A 21,938-nucleotide genomic window follows, 5' to 3' on the forward strand; every position below is an offset into this window, starting at 1 on the left:
CAGCATCTTGGTTGACTTTTAACTGCCCTTTATGCAATTTGGAATGGACAACAAATGCTGGCCTTGTCAGTGCTGCTCTCTCTCATGGAGGAATAAAAAAAACCCACAAGTGAGAGAACCTAGAGACTTATCCCAGAATGCTCTTAAAGCATATTGAAACAAGACCCTATTGAACGCTGGTAACTGCCTACTTAAGAACATGCTGATTTTTTTTTTTGTTTTCATGTATTAACTCCTGAGAAACATCTCTAGATTTAACAGTGGTTATGATTGAGGAGAATTAGCTTTGGTCAGTAGAAAGCTCAGTTGTTGTAGCACAATTTGCACAGTCCCCTATTGCGACAAGTATCCCTCCAAAGGACATCCGGTCACAATTTGATAATGATAGCTTTAATTGCTAATTGAAAATTTACTTATATTAACCTGGGTGTAATTCAGACATATTTTTGAGAAATATGAATAAAAATCATTTGGAAAAATTGTCCAAATTATTGGGATAAAATTTGTACAAAACTCATTGGCTGAAATTTCCTGGAACCAGCAGCAGAGTAATATTTCACAAACCTGCATTAGTAAATACACGTTTTTAAAAGAAACATTGACTATAAAGATTGATAGCCATCCAATTTGATCAAAATATAATTTAGGTACAAATTTAATTATGGTTCACAGAAATTCTGCAACTAAAATTTTGCAGGTGAGGAAAATAGTGTCTCATTTATACAAATCAGGGACTGGGGCATGGGCTTAACTCATTTCTTGATTGGAAAATTGAGGTCTTCATTTAAATATTTTAATTGTGGCAGACCTCATTCAGGTCAACAGCACATACCTCCCTGAAGCAATGATCTTCCAGAAATGGACAGTGTTCAAGCATTAAGATGTAGGCTGGCATTGGTGATGTACAAAAACAGACCTGACCCCTGACAGATAGGACTTGATAGAATTAGACTTAGACAAGACCACAGGTGTTCATGTGGGATTGTATTCATTAAAGGAAGAAAGTGACTTTTTGAAGATAGAATAATTTGCTACTTTTGATAGCCAATGTCAGAATTGGGGTCAGGTGTACAACACTAGGGAAATGCACATTGAAGATCTTCATACCCCTTCCAACAGCATTCGCTGACCCCTCGATATTACAAGTGCACAACCTATGCAAAAAAGAAACTGAACTTTCACATCCAGCAGATCCGTCGTCTTGGTTTTTATGACAGACAATGCCAAAGACTGGGCTGTTTATATGAAATCTTTACAAACTAATAACTTATCTTTTTTGGTGCAGACAGTAAAAGCAGCGAACAGATGATCTATATAGATCCAACTGCCACTAAACAGATCCCAAATTTTACTGAGGCCGCTGAATTCTTGGGTAGTTCCTTGCTCCAGTGTCTTCATTACATTTGGCTGATTGCACACCATCATATCTCATCAATAGTGAATGGATAACTGGCCTGAATGTGTTATAATTAAGGTCTGAACTACAAGCATCAGAATTCAAAACTGCTTTAGTGCTGTTGCTTGAAGGCACAATGTTGCCAGGATAAGAAAAAAAGCTCTCTCCTCTCCATCAAATAGATTATTAACACATCATTCAAGGATCACGTCAGACTTTAACACTCCCTTATCACACTCTGTAGGAGCAGATGGATTCTCTAGCCTAGCCTTCCAGTTAGATTTGGAATCATTGCCTTCTGACTCAAGAAAAAAATGCAATTTAAAGCATCTGAACAAAGCTAATTTTGAGAATTTCCACCATTAGCAATTTTAAGTACTATGTGTGATGACAATAAGGTTCAAACACCAACATAATTATTAATTCACAACTCACCACATCAATTATCTGTATTAAGGTCACTCCCAGATCAACAGTGAGTGGCTGTGACTCATTCAGTACAGGACGTTCCAAGCGATTGTAGTTTTTCAGCAAGTCCCGGTAGAGTTTCCTTTGGTATGTGCCCTGCTGTGAAACTCCACACAAAAATTGAATACTGTCAATTTTCATCAAATCATATCAATAAGCAGCACCTCAATATATCCAAAATTATATTCTCAAATGGTTTCAAATGTTTCTTCCTATAGAAAATACATGTTGAAAATTTTGCGAATTACAATGTGGTTATTAAACTAAAACATTAATTTACTCATAGCTTTACATATAAAAAGTGTAAAAATCTCAAACTGATTAAATTATGTATCACGTATTCACAAATCATAACAATACAAAATAGTGCACTATCTGCATGCATTAAGGAGGAAAAAGTTCAGTTGTAGTATTCAAAAGAGCATTTTAGTATTTATTTGAATGGAAACCATTAGTGAAAAATCAAGGAAAAGTCAGGAAAATGGGTCTAAATTATCATACTTTTTTGGAGAGCCAGTGCAGACACAGTGAGCCGATGGACCTCCTCCTGTGCTATAACAATTTCACAATTCTGTATACAAAATCTCCTATGCTAAAATCCTGGATAAATGCAACATAAAATTATCTTCATCAGTAATTCATATTTGCTGGGTTAAATAAATGGCATATTTGGCACTGTTAGGTACAATTCTTCAATCATAACCTCCTGTCAATTCTCTCCACCCATCATGGAAAGGGTTAATCTCAGGGCAGATATACCCCCAGTAACAAAGCCTCAATGGTGGTGCAACTGAAACAGAACATAAAAAGATGTCATTGATCCATCTACTAGGAGAGATCAAAACTGTGGATACTTCAAAGAAATGCTCTTATTCATAACTTTCAAAGATTTTGAACTAGCTAGACAGAAAAAGGCAAAGATTTTATTGTTAAGCTTTATGCTGAAGCCCTTTTTTTAAGAAAAAAATGAGAATTTACCCATCAAGAATCTCCTGTATTCTTATTAATTACACATTCCATCGAAAATTTTAACTCTGAAAGACGGAAAGGATTCAAAGTGACACATCAGTATCAATCATGTTTTAAACATTAGGATTGATCAATGTAATAAGAAAATGGGAACTCATTTCAGAATAATGTATTTGTTCAAGGTTCAACAAATGGGTGAGCGGTTTCCTTCACAAAAGGTTTGTCAGTTCAACTTTCTGCTTAAATCCCAAGTTGTTCCAAAGACATAATTCACTGGGTTATGCATTCATGTGCCCCTCAATTAATTTCCATTCATCAGAAACCCTCTGACACCCAAGTTATCACTGCACACTGAAGAATACTCAATTATTCCCACATCGCCACTATGCAACACTGGCTGCCTGGTCTGCAGCAACATTAACCATCTGTCATTGTCATTCTGAAACTGAATGAAGAGTTATGCACCCTCAGGCAAAATAGCTACACTCTACTTGTCACCTTTCTCTTTATAACACATTGTGACTGGGATTTCACCAAGTTGAGAACTGCTGGCATAAACTCAACATCTTTCAATATGTGGCACATAGACTGAAGCAATTTCCTGGGTTAGTAGATCAATAAAAAGAGAATGCTTGCTGTAGTTTTTAATTTGAAATGACATAGAAATACACAATTTACAGTCTGGGAGGAATATTCAGGCCTTGGCTTCAGTTATTCTAATTCAATTTCACTTCTCTAACCTGCAGAAGTACTTTACAGGAAATTAGTTTCTTCTGGTCAATATATTTTACAAAATCATAACTGTATTCAAAATTAATTGCTTTTAATTTCACTCTGAATACTGACTGGAGAAATAATCAAGATTCCATTTGTAAATCTCACAGCACATAACAATGTTTCCTTCATATGCTGGAACTATTTGGAAGGACATATAGTGGAGAAGAAACCTGGTGAAGAGGCGGCCTTGGAGATCCTTTTAAATAATAAAATCCTGCTGTTAAGTAAGTGTTGCATTAGGTTCTGAAAAACTCAGTTCTGAAAGACACAATGTTTGAGCAACTTTGCTCAGTCTGCTGTCATCCCTTAGCCTCTAGGTTGAGAATCAGTTAGCTGGACTCTGGCACAGCCCCTCAATGAAGACAGAAGTATCACTTCCCCTCACTAGTGATATAATTTATAGGTATGGAGTCATTGTTATACAGTAAATTACATCTCATTTCCTAGGGAGAAGAACCTCTCTGCCAATACTTATTCAGGGTCTGTTGTCCATCATACAGAGATTCCTGAACAGCCATTCAGAATTACACAAGAGGGAGGATTGGCGGCAGTACTATATCTCAACCAAAAGCTACCAGTAGTTGTCACCTAGACATGGTGTTTACTACAACATGGAGCTGCATATTTTGTAATCCCTACCAGGTGTGCTACCAGCAAGTGGGTACACAACATAGACTCAGTGGTTAACCCACCATATTCATGACCACCACCAAGCTCACCTCCATGATGCAGGGGAGGACTATGGAAATACATAATTAAGCATGAGTTGAGCTGAGATGCCTGTATCGCACTGTCCATCCAAAATCCAGTTTGAATGAGCAGGGATATGGAATTGGGATTCCTGCTCACAAAAGAAATTTAACAAGTGGTCGAGAAGAAAGGATGATTTGGAGATGCCGGTGTTGGATTGGGGTGTACAAGTTAAAAATCACATAACACCAGGTTATAGTCTAACAGGTTTAATTGGAAGCACACTAGCTTTTGCAGCGACGCTCCTTCATCAGGTGATTGATCAGATGACAAATCACCTGATGAAGGAGCGTCGCTGCAAAAGCTAGTGTGCTTCCAATTAAACCTGTTGGACTATAACCTGGTGTTGTGTGATTTTTAACTTAGAGAAGAAAGGAGGTATGCTTCAGGGATGTGCTTGGTGCATTGGGAAACACCTTCCCTGAAGACGGTATTCACTTTATTTGCCATCTGTCTGCGCTGAAAAACCTATCGAAAACACTCTTCAACCCAATAATCCAAACCTACCTTGGACTTGCCTACCAGCACGCACAACTGAACTCTTGCTGCTGCCAGTACTGCCAGGTGTGCCTGCCATTCTGGCTGGTTAGCAGGATGAGATTTGTTTGTAAGTGAGGAGCAAATGTCCCACAATTAGTCATTTAGCCCATCTGCAACACCTTATGGCTGCAAATCAGGAATTGGCTTTGAGCCAACTCGCCTTCTGGAGAGGACAAGCAATCCACTCTCCCTCATATATAATTTTCAGCCTATGGTGTCAGCGGTGGGAATCAGTGCCCAATACCACATACTGGCAATGGTAAACATGCGGTGTAAAGTCTAGAAGATACCAACAAAAAAAAACACACAGAAGATCCGGGGGAAAATAAGGCTTTGTTTCTGCAAACAAAGTGAGTTAACACTAAAAAACATTTCCGTTTTAAGAAACACTCATCTATTCACTGAACAGATGAAAGTGTTTCAACAGACGTTAAGACAGCACAGGCAGATGGAGGCTGTAATCACATTGTTGCCGAAGTCAGAGGTGAAATGCAAGCTTGAGGGAGAAAAGTGCAAAGCAGCTAAGTGTGTCACAGTCACATTGAGACAGAGCTGAGCACACCAGAGTCAGGATTCCACATAGAATGAACAGACATCACGGATTCTAGCGATTAATTTAGACACAATGGAAAAGAGCACAAAACAAATCTAAACACGGTAAAATGCTTGCTGGGAGACTGGAAAACTTGCCAGAAAAACAAGCATTGCTACAGTCATGAATCAGTTTTGCAAAATTTAAAAATGGGATCATAGCTTTAATTTATATTGAGGCTGAAAATATGGAAAACTTTGAACAACACTGGTGCACTGCAGATAGAGCTGAAGGCAAGTAAAGCAGTTCAGAGGCAAGAAATAACTTCATTTAAAGAAAAGGCACATGTTAATGGTGAAAAGTCACAAATGGACCACTTTGCCATTGAAAAAAAGTGCAAGTCATCCCAAGACCAGAAGTACGGAGTTCTCTATTTTGTTCAAAAAGTCACAATACTTTTATAAGTGAAAAAGACAGGAATTCCCCAAATTTGGTTCCTGAAACTGGCAAGAAAGTTTTGAATAGAATTTACAAGCTTTGAACTGGTTAAAAGAATGTCAACACATTTATCAGAGGAATACTGTTGCAATGCAGCACGTAAAGGTTCTAAACAACTGTTGAATTTCAGAGTTTCACATGAAAAAAGATTTTGAGTGTAGGAAGCAGTAACTCACTGATGAAAAATTACAATTTTTCCAATGCAACTTTAAAGAGTTATAAAATTATAAGTATTTGATAATTTATTTTAACCTAATAAAAGCAAGATTTAAAAAAACAATTCAACTTCCAGGAGAATCCATGAGAATTTTATTAATGACCTCTTCAGGTTAGTTGACACCAGTTACTATGGATGTTAATATGGATAGTACTGCAATCACAATGAACAACAGATAGATTGTTATTTGATTTTTGATTTATTTTTGTCAAATCTTTGAGAAGACTTCCTTTTGGAGGAGGGTTTCAGATTGTGTAGAAGCAGAAACAAAGGAGAAAAATGAAATCATAGACAAATCAGGAGAGAAATAGAACAAATGAGCTGGAAGTGGCTAAGCATCATTCTTGGCGAGTTTCATGGAGGGCATCTCTCTGTGAACCCTACAAGAGTTCATGCACCATCTTCCCAAAGTCACCCCATTAACACTGCAGTCACCACAGGAAGTGGTATTGTTCACTGGCAGGACCGTCTACACACCATTTTCAAATGCCTAGTCAAACACTGGCAATCTGCAGCTGCCCTACACACAGTCAGTTTTATTGGACTGAGGGTATCTGGCATCCAATATCACCAAAAGGAGACCTCCATGTCCAACTTCATCAGGGGCATGGATAGGTTACCAACAGTGCCTACCCTAAAATGTTGATAGCTGGAGGAGTTCTGGATGAGCAAGGAAAGTGGAGGTAACTGTTCTTTCATGTTGGCAATTGTCACTCTTTCTTTTCTATCTGGTGAGTAGAAGAACAGAAATTGCTCCCTGAACTGAGGTTACACATTAGTGAGGATATTAATGAGATATTCATTCACGTAAATAGGCCTCTCACCATTCACCATTGAGAATCACATCCCCCTGTTCAATACTCACCAGGAATCAAGATATTTTCCTCTTGATGGTTGGCTGTGAGTAGCTTCCCACCATATTAATAGATTAGCTGATCAGCGTTTCCCACCTTCACAAGCCTCTTCCTCTGCACTAAAAACCAAATTGCAGAGGCTGGCAACATGCACCTAAATGTTGACGTCAGTGAGCACTAAGAAAGCAAGCTTAAGAGCCATTTGATTCATGTATCCATAGCATTGCAAATGCATCCAGTGGAGATGCAAGAATTGTGTAGCTGTCCTGGTGTGCAAAGTGACCTGGCAAAAATATGCAAATCAAGTGTCCCCATTAACTCCAAAGTAAAGTTTTGAAGGATTCAGGTGATGAGTAAGCTGATCAGAGAAAAGGCAAGATGATATGGTTTTTCAGTATGGAGGTGCATGAATGAAGGTTGAAGAGGATGGTGGTCATGGACAATGCAGGAACCTTGTGCAGCAAGGAGTTGTGTGATGGCCAGCACAGGCATTCAGTGAACTGTAGCAACCAGGTACCCACTCAGTTTTATCTATCGGGTTTTGAGCCACCTATTTTCTTAGTAGAGGAATGGGGCTTTGGAAACGAACAGGGTGAGATGCAAACGCATGGAAACAAGTTAGTCACTACTTAAATGGGGAAATCAGTTCACCACTTATGACTAGAGTAGAAAATGCAGGACATTGTTCTCAATATTTGGAATCAGATTCTTTTTCCCCCATTCTCATTTTATCATGATTCTTGCCAGGAGTGGAGAAAAACTCTTTCCAGGAAGGAGAAAAACATCCGTGTGGGCGGCACGGTGGCACAGTGGTTAGCACTGCTGCCTCACAGCGCCTGAGACCCGGGTTCAATTCCCGACTCAGGCGACTGACTGTGTGGAGTTTGCACGTTCTCCCTGTGTCTGCATGGGTTTCCTCCGGGTGCTCCGGTTTCCTCCCACAGTCCAAAGATGTGCGGGTCAGGTGAATTGACCATGATAAATTGCCCGTAGTGTTAGGTAAGGGGTAAATGTAGGGGTATGGGTGGGTTGCGTTTCGGCGGGTCGGTGTGGACTTGTTGGGCCGAAGGGCCTGTTTCCACACTAAGTCTAATCTAATCCATCTATTGGAAAAATGCAATTACAGACATTTGAAAACACCATTCATAAGTGACAGTATTGGTGCTAGAATCATTAAGTCTTTTCATATCTACAACAGTGCAAAGATCTAACTTTGAAAAAAGACATTCTATACATGTCAGAAGCGTGAACAAGTAAGAATCACAGAAATCCTGAGGGGGGGGTTGGGGGAGGATACCAGAACCTATCCACTTCATATCCAAATTATTGAGATCACATGACAAGTGACAAAGAGCTGGCCAAACAGCGAACCAGGTGTCATTTTGGAGTAAAAATGACAAAAGACTCACGAGTACAAGGGAGCACACAGCTTTGAAAAAAAGAATGCTACATCTGTAAAAGTGTAGGTTACTTTCAGAAGATGTACTCACAGAGATTTTAGTGGGATTGAAACACCAGCATTAGAGATGAGACCTAAGGCTTTCCTGGAGGAAGTAAATGATTCAAACAATACAAATTTGACAAAACCTATTTATGTCAATGACCATTTCATTAATTTTAAGGGCAAGTGTCACAGATTAAATACTATGGCTGATGAAACACAAGTTATACCTTACAAAGATGAAGCTACATTGTCTAGTTAACATTTTTCTTAAAATGTACAGTACATGCAGCTCTACAACACAAGGAATGTCAAATACATAAGCATTTATAGATTTCTTATAAGCAGGAAACCTCATTCTGCAGCAAAGACATGCATTTTTTTCCTCAAACTCATTCAAACATTTGATAAAATTGAACAGCTCAGAAGATCTTATATTGTTCACAGGAATTGGGAAACTCTACACTGAATAAAGAATCATGTTGAATAAGGGTGCTAAAACACTGTGTCCCTACATACCCAGGAAGATTCTGCATCCCTTACTGAATCAAGTTCAGGAATAATTTGAGGAACTGACCACAAAGGGAGTTGTATCCCTGTGACCAAACTAACCAAGTGTTGCTTATGAATGGTACTATAACCAAACCAAATGTGTCCAATGGAATATATAGTGGCCTAACACAGTTCAATAAGATAGGAATGAGTGCAATACACAAAGTTAATAGATGGCAAAAACTTGGTGATGGAATATAATGTGGTACAAAAAAAATGAATAGAGGAGCAAAATATTAATTAAATGGAGAAAGACTACAGAATGTTACAGGACAGAGATTTGTTTGAATTAGAAAATGCAAACATCCACGCTCAGTGGGTAATAAAGACAAATAGAATAAAGCATAAAATTATACAAAACACACAGAGAGAGAGAGAGAGAGAGAGAGAGAGAGAGAGATTAAAAGAATGAGAGAAGACCTGGTTGAAGCAGATTGCATTGACTCTATCAATCCCCAGGAATGCAGAGAGGTTGTTTCCCCTTTTGAGAGACTCCAGGGACAGACAGCATAATCTCAGAATCAGTGGTCACTTATTCAATACAGTACTGAAGAGGAGTTTCTTCTCTCAGACAGTAATGAATGTGGGATTCTTTAATAGGGAGAGTTCTTGAGACTGGATCATTAAGAATATTAAAGATTGAGATGGACAGATTGCTAATCAGTCAGGGAATCACAGGTTATGGGGAAAAGGCAGGAAAGTGGAGTTGGGGATGGTCAGACCAGCCATGATTGCTTAACAGCAGAACACACTCAGTGTGAGGAATGGCTTGTTTCTACTTCTGTATCATATAGTGTTCAGAGTGGCATGGAAGCAAGCCGTGTGGCCAAGGTATCTCATATTGGAACATAAAATTGTGGTCACTGTTCTTTTTCCCAGACTATTATTTATCTGCTTCTGTGCACAGAACTGCACATATCACCTTTCAACCCTCCCTGTCCATGTTATGCTGCAATGCCCCATAATCTCCTTTATAGATTGCCTGGCTGTTTCATTTTATATCACTAACAAACATAGACATTATTTTTACTATACTTAAGTCTGAACTGCTCTATGTAAATGACAAACAAGTCCACCCGAACGGACTGCTATGGTCAGCCTGAAAAATATCCATTGAATGAAGTCTGTTGCTTTATGACACAGCTGATTAGTAGTTTGCAAACATGTGTGATCAGTCTTCAAGGATCATAACAAGAACCAATGACAAATGTACTTTAAATAACCTGATCCCCACACCCCCCCCCAAAAACAAATCTCGCCAGACTAACTTGAAGGATTTGACTTCAGCTTAGCACTCCCACTGCACTTGACTGTTGGATGTGTCAGATTTTGGATGAGCCATTATGGGGGTAAAACCAAGTTAACTATTAAAGCGGTTCATGTTGAAATAGAAGCAAGTGGCACAATTGACAGAAGAACCACAGCTCACTCAGTATCCTGCTCAATATTTCACTAAGGAACACAATGATAAAACGGACTGTTCAGCTCATCAGTTGTACAGGATCTGACCATCTGTAGGTTTGTTGTCATGTTCATGAGCGTAACAAGGGTGAATAGGCAGAAAACAACAAATCTGGCAATGATGTATCTAAGGGCATGTTGAAGACGTGCAGAGCATGTGAGAAATTACTAACAATTACTAATCACTTCCTTCACTGAGTAGGAAACTAGTCCCAGATCAAATGCCTATCTTGAAGCTCATCAATTTTTAACCATCAAGTTGAACAGATGGGCAGCAAAAGTAGGTGTTCTAACTACTGCCACACTAGAAATTCACATCCATGCAAGTCCTTATGCTGAATCTGAAATAGATCCGCTCTAATATTTTCCTGAAGTCAGTCATATGAAAGCTTATATTTATACATAGTGTCTTTAATAGAGTGAAGAATTGAAGAACTTGGCAAAAGAGCAAATAGACAGAATTTCACCCAAGCCAAAGGTGATTATATTAGATGAGTAAAAGCTCAGCCAACAAGTTAGGTTTAAGCAGTCTTGAAGGAAGAGAGAGTTGAGCAAGCAAAGCATTTGGGGAACAAATACCAAAACTTACGGCCCAGGAGGCTGAGAACTCAACCAATGACTTTGTATTTCACACATACAATGCTATCATCTGTGGTCTAAATCATTTCTGGACATCCGCCTTGAAGTATTATGTTTACTTTCATTTCACAAGATTGAAGTGATTTCCCAGTTCAAACTCAAGGACAATCTGATTCAAAACATCAATTTTACAGCGATGAAATGAATAAAGATTTCAATTTCATTCTTGTGTTTGAGGCAAGATATATGGTTCTCATACCAATTACACTTAAGGCACATTATTGATCTTGGTAAGAGTGTCTCACCAGCCACCTTTATAGAATCATAAAAAAACAGAAGTGCACAATAAAACAATTGGTCAGCAGCAGCATCCACAAAAGAGTACCTAGTTGCTCAAATAATTTTGAAATACTAAAAATCTTAAATTCATTTCCAGAGCTTGAGTCTGGCACATAAGAAAAATATTTGACTTGTGGATTTGATTGGGGGAGGAGGGGGATGGGGAGGAGAAAGAGATTAGATAATGGAGTGGTCACAGTAATTTGTCCATGAAGGGTGGAAGTCTCATGTCTGGAATCAAGAGGTGGCAAAAGTCAACATAACGGTGGCACAGTGGTTAGCACTGCTGCCTCACAGCGCCTGAGACCCGGGTTCAATTCCCGACTCAGGCGACTGACTGTGTGGAGTTTGCACGTTCTCCCCGTGTCTGCGTGGGTTTCCTCCGGGTGCTCCGGTTTCCTCCCACAGTCCAAAGATGTGCGGGTCAGGTGAATTGGCCATGCTAAATTGCCCGTAGTGTTAGGTAAGGGATAAATGTAGGGGTATGGGTGGGTTGCGCTTCAGCGGGTCGGTGTGGACTTGTTGGGCCGAAGGGCCTGTTTCCACACTGTAAGTCTAATCTAATCTAATCTAAGTCATGCTTTTTTTTTCAGAACAGCGTGACATTTCAGATGGGGTATAAAACTAGGAATCACACCAGAAAGGCTTTGCCCCTATTGGAGGGTTCAATTAAAATTAGTACTTAACAATTTAGATATTACCTTCAATGGTTTAGAAAGAACTCTGCCTCAACATTTCTGCTTCAGCCAAAATCTCAAATATTGCGAAATACAATCCATAGCCACTAATTATTGCTGGATTGGCGTTTACCACTTTCTTGAGATTAGCCTCATTTTAGTATTGATAGTATCCTTCTGCTTAGAATGAATATCACTGCATTCAGAAGCAAGCATTCCATTACTTAATGGGAGGGCAAAAAAAAATCAAATTCTATTGTTGGATGGCTCAGAGTTTTCCAGTACAGAAATGAAACACCTGTCAGACCAAGAGAGGTGAGGGAGGAAATATGAACAGAAAATATCCAAGGAGAGAAAACAGGAAAGCCAAAATCATAGAACTATCCAATGCCAGAAGACTGATAATAACACAGCCATTTGTGAATCTCCTCATGAGGAGGTAAAATAATTAAACCAGTGAAAGAATTACTTGAAGAATGTCATAACTGTTGCAGCATAGGAGGGCATTCAACCCTTCAAGTCCTCCTGATTCTCCACAAGAGTAATTTAGTTAGTCCCACTCACTCACTTTCCCTCCTTGGTCCTGCATTTTTGTCCTCTTCCAAATATCTAACAATTTCCCTTTTGAATGTTACAATCAAATATGCTCAATTATCACACTGGAGTATTGCCTACAGCTTTGGCCTCCTTATCTAAAAGGAAGAATGTATTCGCCATAGTGTGAGTGCATTTAAAGTTCATCAGATTGACCTCTCAGTTGGCAGGGCTGTCCTGGGAAGGAGAGATTGAGGAAATCAAACCTGTAACCAGGCTCAATAGGGTAGACATTTACCCTGGTTATGGTGTCTGGAACTAGGAGTCATGGTCTTAGGATAAGAGACAGGCCATTCAGGACGGAGATGAAGAGAAAGCTCTTTACTCAGAGGGTGGCAAATTTTGGAATTCTCAATCCCAGTCAGTTGCTCAAGCTGAGCCTTTAATGATGTTCAAAGCAGAAATCAATAGATTTCTAGAAATTAAGGACATAAAAGGGAAAATGGCTGGTGGCAGATGTTTAACCATGATCTAGTTGAAGGGGCTGAATGGCATATTCATGATCTATATTCTAACATTGTCAGGTACTGCATTCTAAATCATAACTTCTCACTGCATAATATTATTTTCCTCACGTCATTTGATTTTGTTGCCAATCATTTTAATTATGTGTTCTCAGCTAATAAAAACTCTCTCTATTTACTTATTCTAGTCCCCCCAAATCTTTGAACACTCCTCTCAAATCTCCCATCCACCCATGGAGAATACCAACAGCTTCTCTAATCTACCCACATAGCTAAAAGTTTTTTAACCATTCCAATAAATCTTTTCTGTCCTCTCTCAAAAGTTCTGACATCCTTTTTAAAATGTGATGTTCACAATTGGAGACACTTCAAGTTGAAGCAATGATTTGTCATCAATACAGTGCTGAACCTTAAACAAAACTTGGACTTTTTTTTTGTCTGCCATCATTTTCTCACAACCAGTTAAAAGTGTCATAAGAACAAAATCAAAATGAAGGAGTGCATTTTACAAACTGCATACTTTGGAATAATACAATTAAACAACTGGTCTACTAATTTTCGTCATTTATACAAATGATTTGGATGTGAACATAGGAGGTATAGTTAATGAGTATGCACAAAATTGGAGGTGTAGTGCACAGGGAAGGAGGTTACCTCAGATTACAATGGGATCTTGATCAGATGTGCCAGTGTGCTGAGGGAGTAGCAGATGGAGTTTAGTTTGGATAAATGTGAGGTGCTGCATTTTGGAAACACAAATTAGGGCAGGACTTATTAAATAAACAATACGTGCAGGAGTAGGCCATTCAGCCCTTCGAGCCAGCGCCACCATTATGATCATGCCTGATCATCCACAATCAGTATCCTGTTCCTGCCTTATCCCCATAAACCTTGATTCCACTATCTTTAAAAGCTCTATCCATTTCTTTCTTGAAAGTATCCAGAGGTTTAGCCTCCACTGCCTTCCTGGACAGAGCATTCCATATATCCACCACTCTCTGGGTGAAGAAGCTTCTCCTCAGCTCTATTCTAAATGGCCTACCCTTTAATTTTAAACTGTGTCCTCTAGTTCTGGACTCACCCATCAGCAGAAACATGCTTGCTGCCTCCAGTGTCCAATCCTTTAATAATCTTATACATCTCAAATCAGATTCCCTCTCATCCTTCTAAACTCAAGTGTATACAAGCCCTGTCACTCCAATCTTTCAACATATGATAGTCCTGCCATTCCAGGAATTGACCTTGTGAACCTACACTGCATTCCCTCAATAGCCAGAATGTCCTTCCTCAAATTTGGAGACCAAAACTACACACAATACTCCAGATGCAGAAGGATGTCTTTGCTCCTATACTCCATTCCTCTTGTCATGAAGGCCAGCATGCCATTAGCTTTCTTCACTGCCTGTTGTACCTGCATGCTTGCTTTCATTGACTGATGTACAAGAACACCTAGATCTCGTTGTACTGCCCCTTTACCTAACTTGACTCCATTTAGATAGTAATCGGCTTTCCCGTACTTGCCAAAGTGGATAACCATACATTTATCCACATTAAACTGCATCTGCCATGCATTAGTCCACTCACCTAAGCCTGTCCAAGTCACCCTGTATGCTTATAACATCCTCCTCACATTTCACCCTGCCACCCAGCTTTGTCATCAGCAAACTTGCTAATATTACTTTTAATGCCTTCACCTATATCATTAATGTATATTGTAAACAGTTGCCGTCCCAGCACCATACCTTGCGATATCCCACTGGTCACTGCCTGCCATTCTGAAAGGGACCCGTTTAACACTACTCTTTACTTCCTGTCAGCCAGCCAATTTTCAATCCAAGTCGGTATTAGGGATAAAATACTATGTGCCCTAATTGTGCTCACTAATCTCCTATGTGGGACTTTATCAAAGGCTTTCTAAAAGTCCAGCTATACTACATCCACTGGATCTCCCTTGTCCATCTTTATAGTTATATCCTCAAAAAAATTCCTGAAGCTGAGACAAGCATGACTTCCCCTTCGTACATCCATGCTGACTCTGACCTATCCTGTTATTGCTATCCAAATGAGTCGTAATTTCATCTTTTATAGTTGACTCCAGCATTTTTCCCACTACTGACATTAGGCTAACCGGTCTATAATTCCCTGTTTTCTCTCTCCCTCCCTTGAAAGGTGGGACAACATTAACCACCCTCCAATCTGCAGGAGCTGATCCTGAATCTATAGAACATTGGAAAATGGTTACCAATGCGTCCACGATTTCTAGAGCCACCTCCTTAAGTACACGGAGATGCAGGCCATCAAGCCGTAGGGGCTTATCAGCCTTCAGACCTAATAGTCTATCCAGCACCATTTCCTGCCTAATATAAATTCCCTTCAGTTCATCCATTACCCAAGGTCCTTCAGCCACTATTAAATCTGGGAGATTGCTTGTGTCTTCCCCAGTGAAAACAGATCCAAAGTACCTATTCAATTCTTCTGCCATTTCCTGGTTCCCCATAATTAATTCACCCGTTTTGGTCTTCAAGGGCCCAATTTTAGTCTTAACCATTTTTCTTTTCTTTTCATATACCTAAAAAAAACTTTTACTATCTTCCTTTATATTTTTGGCCAGTTTGCCTTTGTACCTCATTTTTTTCTCTGCGTATTGCCTTTTTAGTTATCCTCTGTCGCTCTTTAAAAGTTTCCCAGACCTCTGGCTTCCTGCTCATCTTTGCTATACTTCTTCACTTTTATCTTTATACAGTCCTTAACTTCCCTCATCAGCCACAGCTGTCCCTGCCTCCCCTTAGGATCTTACTTCCTCTTTGGAATGAGCTGATCCTGCATCTTCTGTATTATATCCAGAAATATCTGCCATTGTTGTTCCACTACCATCCCTGCTAGGGTATTGAACCACTGAACTTTGGCTAGCTCCTCCCTCATTAATTCCATAGTTCCCTTTGTTCAACTGCAATACTGACACTTACGATTCTCCCTTCTCCCTCGCAAATTGCAGATTAAAACTTATCATATTATGATCATTACCTCCTAATGGCTCCTTTACTTCAAGGTCCATGATCAAATCTGGTTTGTTGCAACAAAATTGCCTTCTCTCTCTCGTAGGCTCCAGTACAAGCTGTTCTAAGAATCCATCTTGGAGACACTCCACAAACTCTCTTCCTTGGGATCCAGTACCATCCTGATTCTCCCAGTCTACCTGCATAATGGTACACTTAATGATAAGGTCTTGGGGAGTGTTGTTGAACAAAAGATCTTGTGGTGCAGGTTCATAGCTCCTTGGATTGGAGTCACAAGTAGATAGGATAGGAAAGAGGCATTTAGTATGCTTTCCTTTATTGGTCAGACCATTGAGTATAGGGGTTGGGAGGTCATATTGTGGCTGTACTGGACATTGGTTGGTCACTGTTGGAATATTGCATGCAATTCATGTCTCCCTCCTATTGGAAGGATGTTGTGAAATTTGAAAGGGTTCAGAAAACATTTACAAGGATGTTGCCAGGGTTGGAGGATTTGAGCTATAGGGAAAGGCTGAATGAGTTGTGGCTGTTTTCCTTGGAGTGTCGGAGGTTAAGGGTTGACCTCAGAGGTTTATAAAATCATGAAGGGGGCTGGATAGGGTAAATAGACAAGGTCTTCTCCCTTGGGCAGGGGGGTCCAGAACTAGAAGGCATAAGTTTAAGATGAGAGGGGAAAAATTTAAATGGGGCAACTTTTTCACACAGGAGGGTGGTGAGTGTAAGGAATGAACTGCTATAGACGTGGTAGAGGCTGGTACAATTACAACATTTAATAAGCATCTGAATGGATATATGAATAGGAAGACTTTAGAGGGATATGGCAGAGGTGAGGATCCTAGAAATCAGAGTCTAGATTAGAGTGGTACTGGAAAAATAGAGCAGGTCAGGCAGCATTTGAGGAGCAGGAATTCCTGAAGGGCTTTTGCCCGAAACATCGATTTTCCTGCTCCTCGGATGCTGCCTGACCTGCTGTGCTTTTTCAGCACCACTCCAATCTAGACTTTAGAGGGATATAGGCCAAGTGCTGGCAAATGGGATTAGTTTAGTTTAAGATAACTGATCAGCATCGATGAGTTGGACCTAAGAGTCTGTTTCCATGATGTATATCTCTATGACTATGTCTTTAAGTATCTTCATAAAACTTTTGACTTCAAAGATTCAGCCTCTAAAAACGTCTACACATAGAAGCAATATTTTTCGACTGAAGAATCACTGTTAGCAGATGTTACCCTTGAGGATCCAAGTAAATCACTTCAATATATATAGATTTGTGATTTTCCAAACAATTTAAAATTAGTCAAATTAGTCAATCACAGGTCAAACTTTCATATTGGTTGTTATTTTGTGTTCAAGGAATATCATTGATGAGACATTCATTTTAGTGGAAACTTAATATGAATTGCATAGGATGGACTTTGCAACTTGGTCACTGCTAGTGCCAGTGATGTTAAATTATGTTGATGAGCAGTTTATGGAATTACACCTATTATTGGGGGCATGCCTCAGGTCGTAAAAGAGAAAAGGGATGGATGAAGAGAGAGGAGGTTGCTAGTAGTATACAATAATATGGTGCAGCGTTAAAAACATATCTATCCTACAATATGATAACAATGACTCCCTCTGCCTTGTCGGAGAAGTGGTAGAGTTGTCCTCATGTCACTGGACTAGTATTCAGATCCTCAGCCTAACTATCTGGGGACATGGCAGATGACGAAAAATTTAATTCAGTAAAGATGACCACTGTCAACTCTCAAAAATGATCTGGTTCACAATGTTCTTTAGGGAAGGAAATCTGCCAATCTCACCTGGTCTGACCTGCATGTGACTCTCGACCTACAATGTGATGTGATTGACTCCTTGCTACTCTCTAATCAATTTACAATAGGCAATATATGCTGGCTTAGCCTCTGACATCCACACACCATGAACATATGAGAACAAAAAATTAACAGTGATGATCACCTGAATGATTAAGTAAGCACCAAATAAATGCAATCTTATACCATAACTGTACAACAATAACCTCCTTGAATAATAGAAGGGTCATACTAGTGCACAGCCTACATTTAGTGTTGATTTGGAGGTACCAGTGTTGGACTAGGGTGTACAAAAGTTAAAAATCAGACAACACTAGATTATAGTCCAACAGGTTTATATGGAAGCACTGGCTTTCAAAGCACTGCTCCTTCATTATGTGGCTGAGGAGTACAAGATCGTAAGTCACAGATTTACGATCTTATACTCCACAACCACCTGATGAAGGAGCAGCACTCTGAAAGCTAGCACTTACAAATAAATCTGCTGGACTATAACCTGGTGTTGTGATTTTTAAACTATATTTAGTTCAATTACATTGTTCACAACCATCCTAACTATCAAATTCTTCAAGATGCAATCCTTCAAAAATAGCCTCCTTAAAACTTGAAGTCCTGAGTTCTGATTATAGACCATGGACTTGAAAAGGCTACTTTTGCTCTTCTCACACAGATACTGCCAAATCGCTGAATATTTGCAGAATATTTTTGGATTTTGTAAGTGAGTTGGACAACAGGTCCATAATTATTCAGTTGAAACTGCTGTTGTTAAATAGAGTGTATCAAACACATCTTTGTCATCTGCTTAAGAATCACATTATACTTTACTAATTGCAACTGAGCAAAAATTGTCTTCATCTATCATTGCAAACTCTACAAAACTTATTGTGGTGACTCCCAATTCACAACTATAGGGCTCTGTTTTGCAATCAGTTATTTTCCTGATCTTTAAAGCTTTTGTTCCACTTTCTGTACTTAACTGAAAGAAGAGTGGAGAGAGAACAAGGAGGAATCCGCTATTAATGGTGCCAGGAGATCTCAAACAGGTCCAGCAGCTGATTATGTTCTACTCCTGTAGAGACTGATCGGTTGTGTTCACCATTGCCTCTGAACCTGTTCAAGTCCTCAGGAGAGAGTTGCTGGGTAAGTGAAAAATCATAATCCTTAAGAATGGAGACAGCAACAATTGAAGCCACAAATGATGTGGTGTCACTATCACTACCAGGATCATGAAAGCAACAAGGTCTGTGACAGATCCGGAGGCTCTGTCTTATTGTAAATCACACAACATACAGGGACAACTAGCCATTTGGATACAAACTGACTCCAAGGTAGGAGACAATGGAGGCCTGTGACCAGTGATGTGCCACAAATTTTGGTGCTGGGTCCAGTGCTTTTCGTCATTTATATAAATGATTTGGATGTGAACATAGGAGGTATGGTCAGTAAGTTTGTAGATGACACCAAAATTGGAGGTGGAGTGGACAGCAAAGAAGGTTACCTCAAATTACAACACGATCTTGACCAGATGGGCCAATGGGCTGAGAAGTGGCTGATGGAGTTTAATTCAGATAAATGCGAGGTGCTGCATTTTGGAAAAGCAAATCTTAGCAGGACTTATACACTTCATGGTAAGGTCCTAGGGAGTGTTGCTGAACAAAGAGACCTTGGAGTGCAGGTTCAGAGCTCCTTGAATGTAGAGTCACAGCGAGATAGGATAGTGAAGACGACGTTTGGTATGCTTTCCCTCACTGGTCAGAGTATTGAGGACAGAATTTGTGAGGTCATGTTGCGGTTGTACAGGACATTGACTAGGCCACTATTGGAATATTGCATGCAATTCTGGTTGTCTTCCTATAGGAAGGATGTTGTGAAACTTGGAAGGGTTCAGAAAAGATTTACAAAGATGTTGGCAGGGATGGAGGATTTGAGCTACAGGGAGAGGCTGAACAGGCTGGGGCTGTTTTCCTTGGAGCGTCAGAGGCTCAGGTTTATAAAATCATGAAGGGTATGGCTGGAGTAAATAGACAAGGTGTTTTCCCTGGGGTGGGCGAGTCCAGAACTAGAGGGCGGAGATTTAGGGTGAGAGGGGCAAGATTTAAACTGGACCTAAGGGGCATCTTTTTCACGCAGAGGGTAGTGTGTATATGGAATAAGTTGCCAGAGGAATCCTGTACATCGCTAGCATTTAAAATGCATCTGCATGGGTACATGAATAGGAAAGATTTAGAGAAAGATATAGGCCAAGTTTTGGCAAATGGGAATAGATTAATTTAGGATACCTGGTCGGCATGGACGAGTTGGGCTGAAGGGTCTGTTTCTGTGCTGTACAGCTCTAGAACTCTGAACTGTTCAAAAAATCACTCCAGACCCTTTGGTCTGGACACTGGACTTATTTATGGCGATGTGACAGAAGACAGGTTTTTAAGGGCAAGAAAATGTCTGGTTTATTTAAAAAGGGAATTAAAAAAGGCAATTTAATACAAGAAATAAGTAATGCAATAAATCAAGGAAATTAATTATATTAATAAACAGTAGTACTTTAAAAGTACACTATTAATCAGATTATCACTATTAGACATTGTTATCTTACCAACAAGAGAAATGGAGGACTGTAGATGACATTATCTTACTAACGCACAAAGAACTACAGCATTTAATTTTAGACTCAATTCCTACCAATATAGGGTCAATATACTGTCACCAGCCAACTTCCCCACCCAGCTAGCTAGGTTGGAAGTTTGGGGTCTCAGGGGTTTACGCCCACCACTTAGAATGGGGTTTTAAAATGCGTCTGACTCAGAGTTTGTCGTAACCGAAGCCTGGAAGACAACTTTGGACTGCATAGGGATTCAGTTTGGGTCCAGTCCACTGATGCAGTAAGGTGCCTTTTGGACTTATTCACGAGTACCCGATTTTGTTCGCCTTTGATGGGTTTTGTGAGTGAGCTTCATCTCAGATTGTGATTAAGAACTTATGGCTTTGTGGAGTTGGTGGATGATTGTGTTTGTCAGTATCTGGTTCAGATGATCAGGATTGATCGTTGGAGGTTCCTGCCTGCATTCTCAGATCGGAAAGGCCCATGTTCAGAAGCTCTTGATCAGATTACTTGGTTAGCTTCCCCCCCTCAGATGTCTTTTGTGCTGAGAAGGCCCTTGGTTCAGCTTCTGTGGTTCTTGGTTCTGAGGTCATTTGGGGGGGGTGGGGGGGGGGGGGGGTGGGGGGGGGGAATGCCCGTTCATGTGAAAGCTTGGGAAAAAAAATGGTTCCCCCTTTGGTGAGATCAGGACTGACACTTACAGACCCTGCTATCTCTATCTGTAGTTCCCATTATGCTCTTGACGTTCTCTTCTGAGGTTAAATGGGTAGATGTGTGAATGGGTTTTGATCAATGTTGGAATGTCCAGTATCTCTGTAGGCCCCATACTATCCACACTGTGTAACCAGAGTGTAAACGTTGTCTCAGGCTAGGATCTGTTAGTTTTGGTCAATTGTTCTTTTTAGACAGGAGGTGAAAAATGGGATTCCAAGCTGAACAATAGGCCCAGAAAGCAAGCTCTGCTCTGTTGGTTGTGTTGTGTATTTCCCACAGAACTCAGTCCAGCTGTCCCTTTCATTTTAAAAGCTTTACAAGTCCTGGGTTCTGCCCAAAATCCAGGGTTTTATCCATATGTTTTAACATTGAGGATTTCTGCTCAGTCATACACTGATGACAATTCAGATAACTAATGGTAATAACTGGCCTTTCATTTTCAGTTGGCCAGGACACTGGGAGAGACCCTACAGCCATTTAATCTTAGATAGAAATCAAAACACAAAAGATACAACATATTCTCTTTCATTGCAACTGCATTAGAAAACACAAGACCAATAACATTACAAATAGAAGCAAGGAGCAGCCACCCTCCAATCTGCCTGCCCCCAATATGCTGATCTTTGATCTCAATTCACACTCCCACATGATCCACGAATCTCTCGATTCCAATAGACCGGAATAAT

The 21,938-nt window shown here is 39.9% G+C and overlaps 1 protein-coding gene across 1 annotated transcript in view; it reads right to left on the reverse strand.

The window, feature by feature from the left end:
- The window catches only part of chrna8 (cholinergic receptor, nicotinic, alpha 8), a 198,210-nt gene that overhangs the window by 142,245 nt on the left and 34,027 nt on the right, over positions 1 to 21,938 (reverse strand). The window contains exon 2 of the mRNA XM_060845653.1: positions 1,832 to 1,971. Coding sequence (XP_060701636.1) covers positions 1,832 to 1,971 — 140 coding nt within the window. The remainder of the gene's footprint in view (positions 1 to 1,831; positions 1,972 to 21,938) is intronic.

This window comes from Hemiscyllium ocellatum, chromosome 2, assembly GCF_020745735.1.
Source record: "Hemiscyllium ocellatum isolate sHemOce1 chromosome 2, sHemOce1.pat.X.cur, whole genome shotgun sequence".
In the NCBI taxonomy this organism is placed as follows: Eukaryota; Metazoa; Chordata; class Chondrichthyes; order Orectolobiformes; family Hemiscylliidae; genus Hemiscyllium; species Hemiscyllium ocellatum.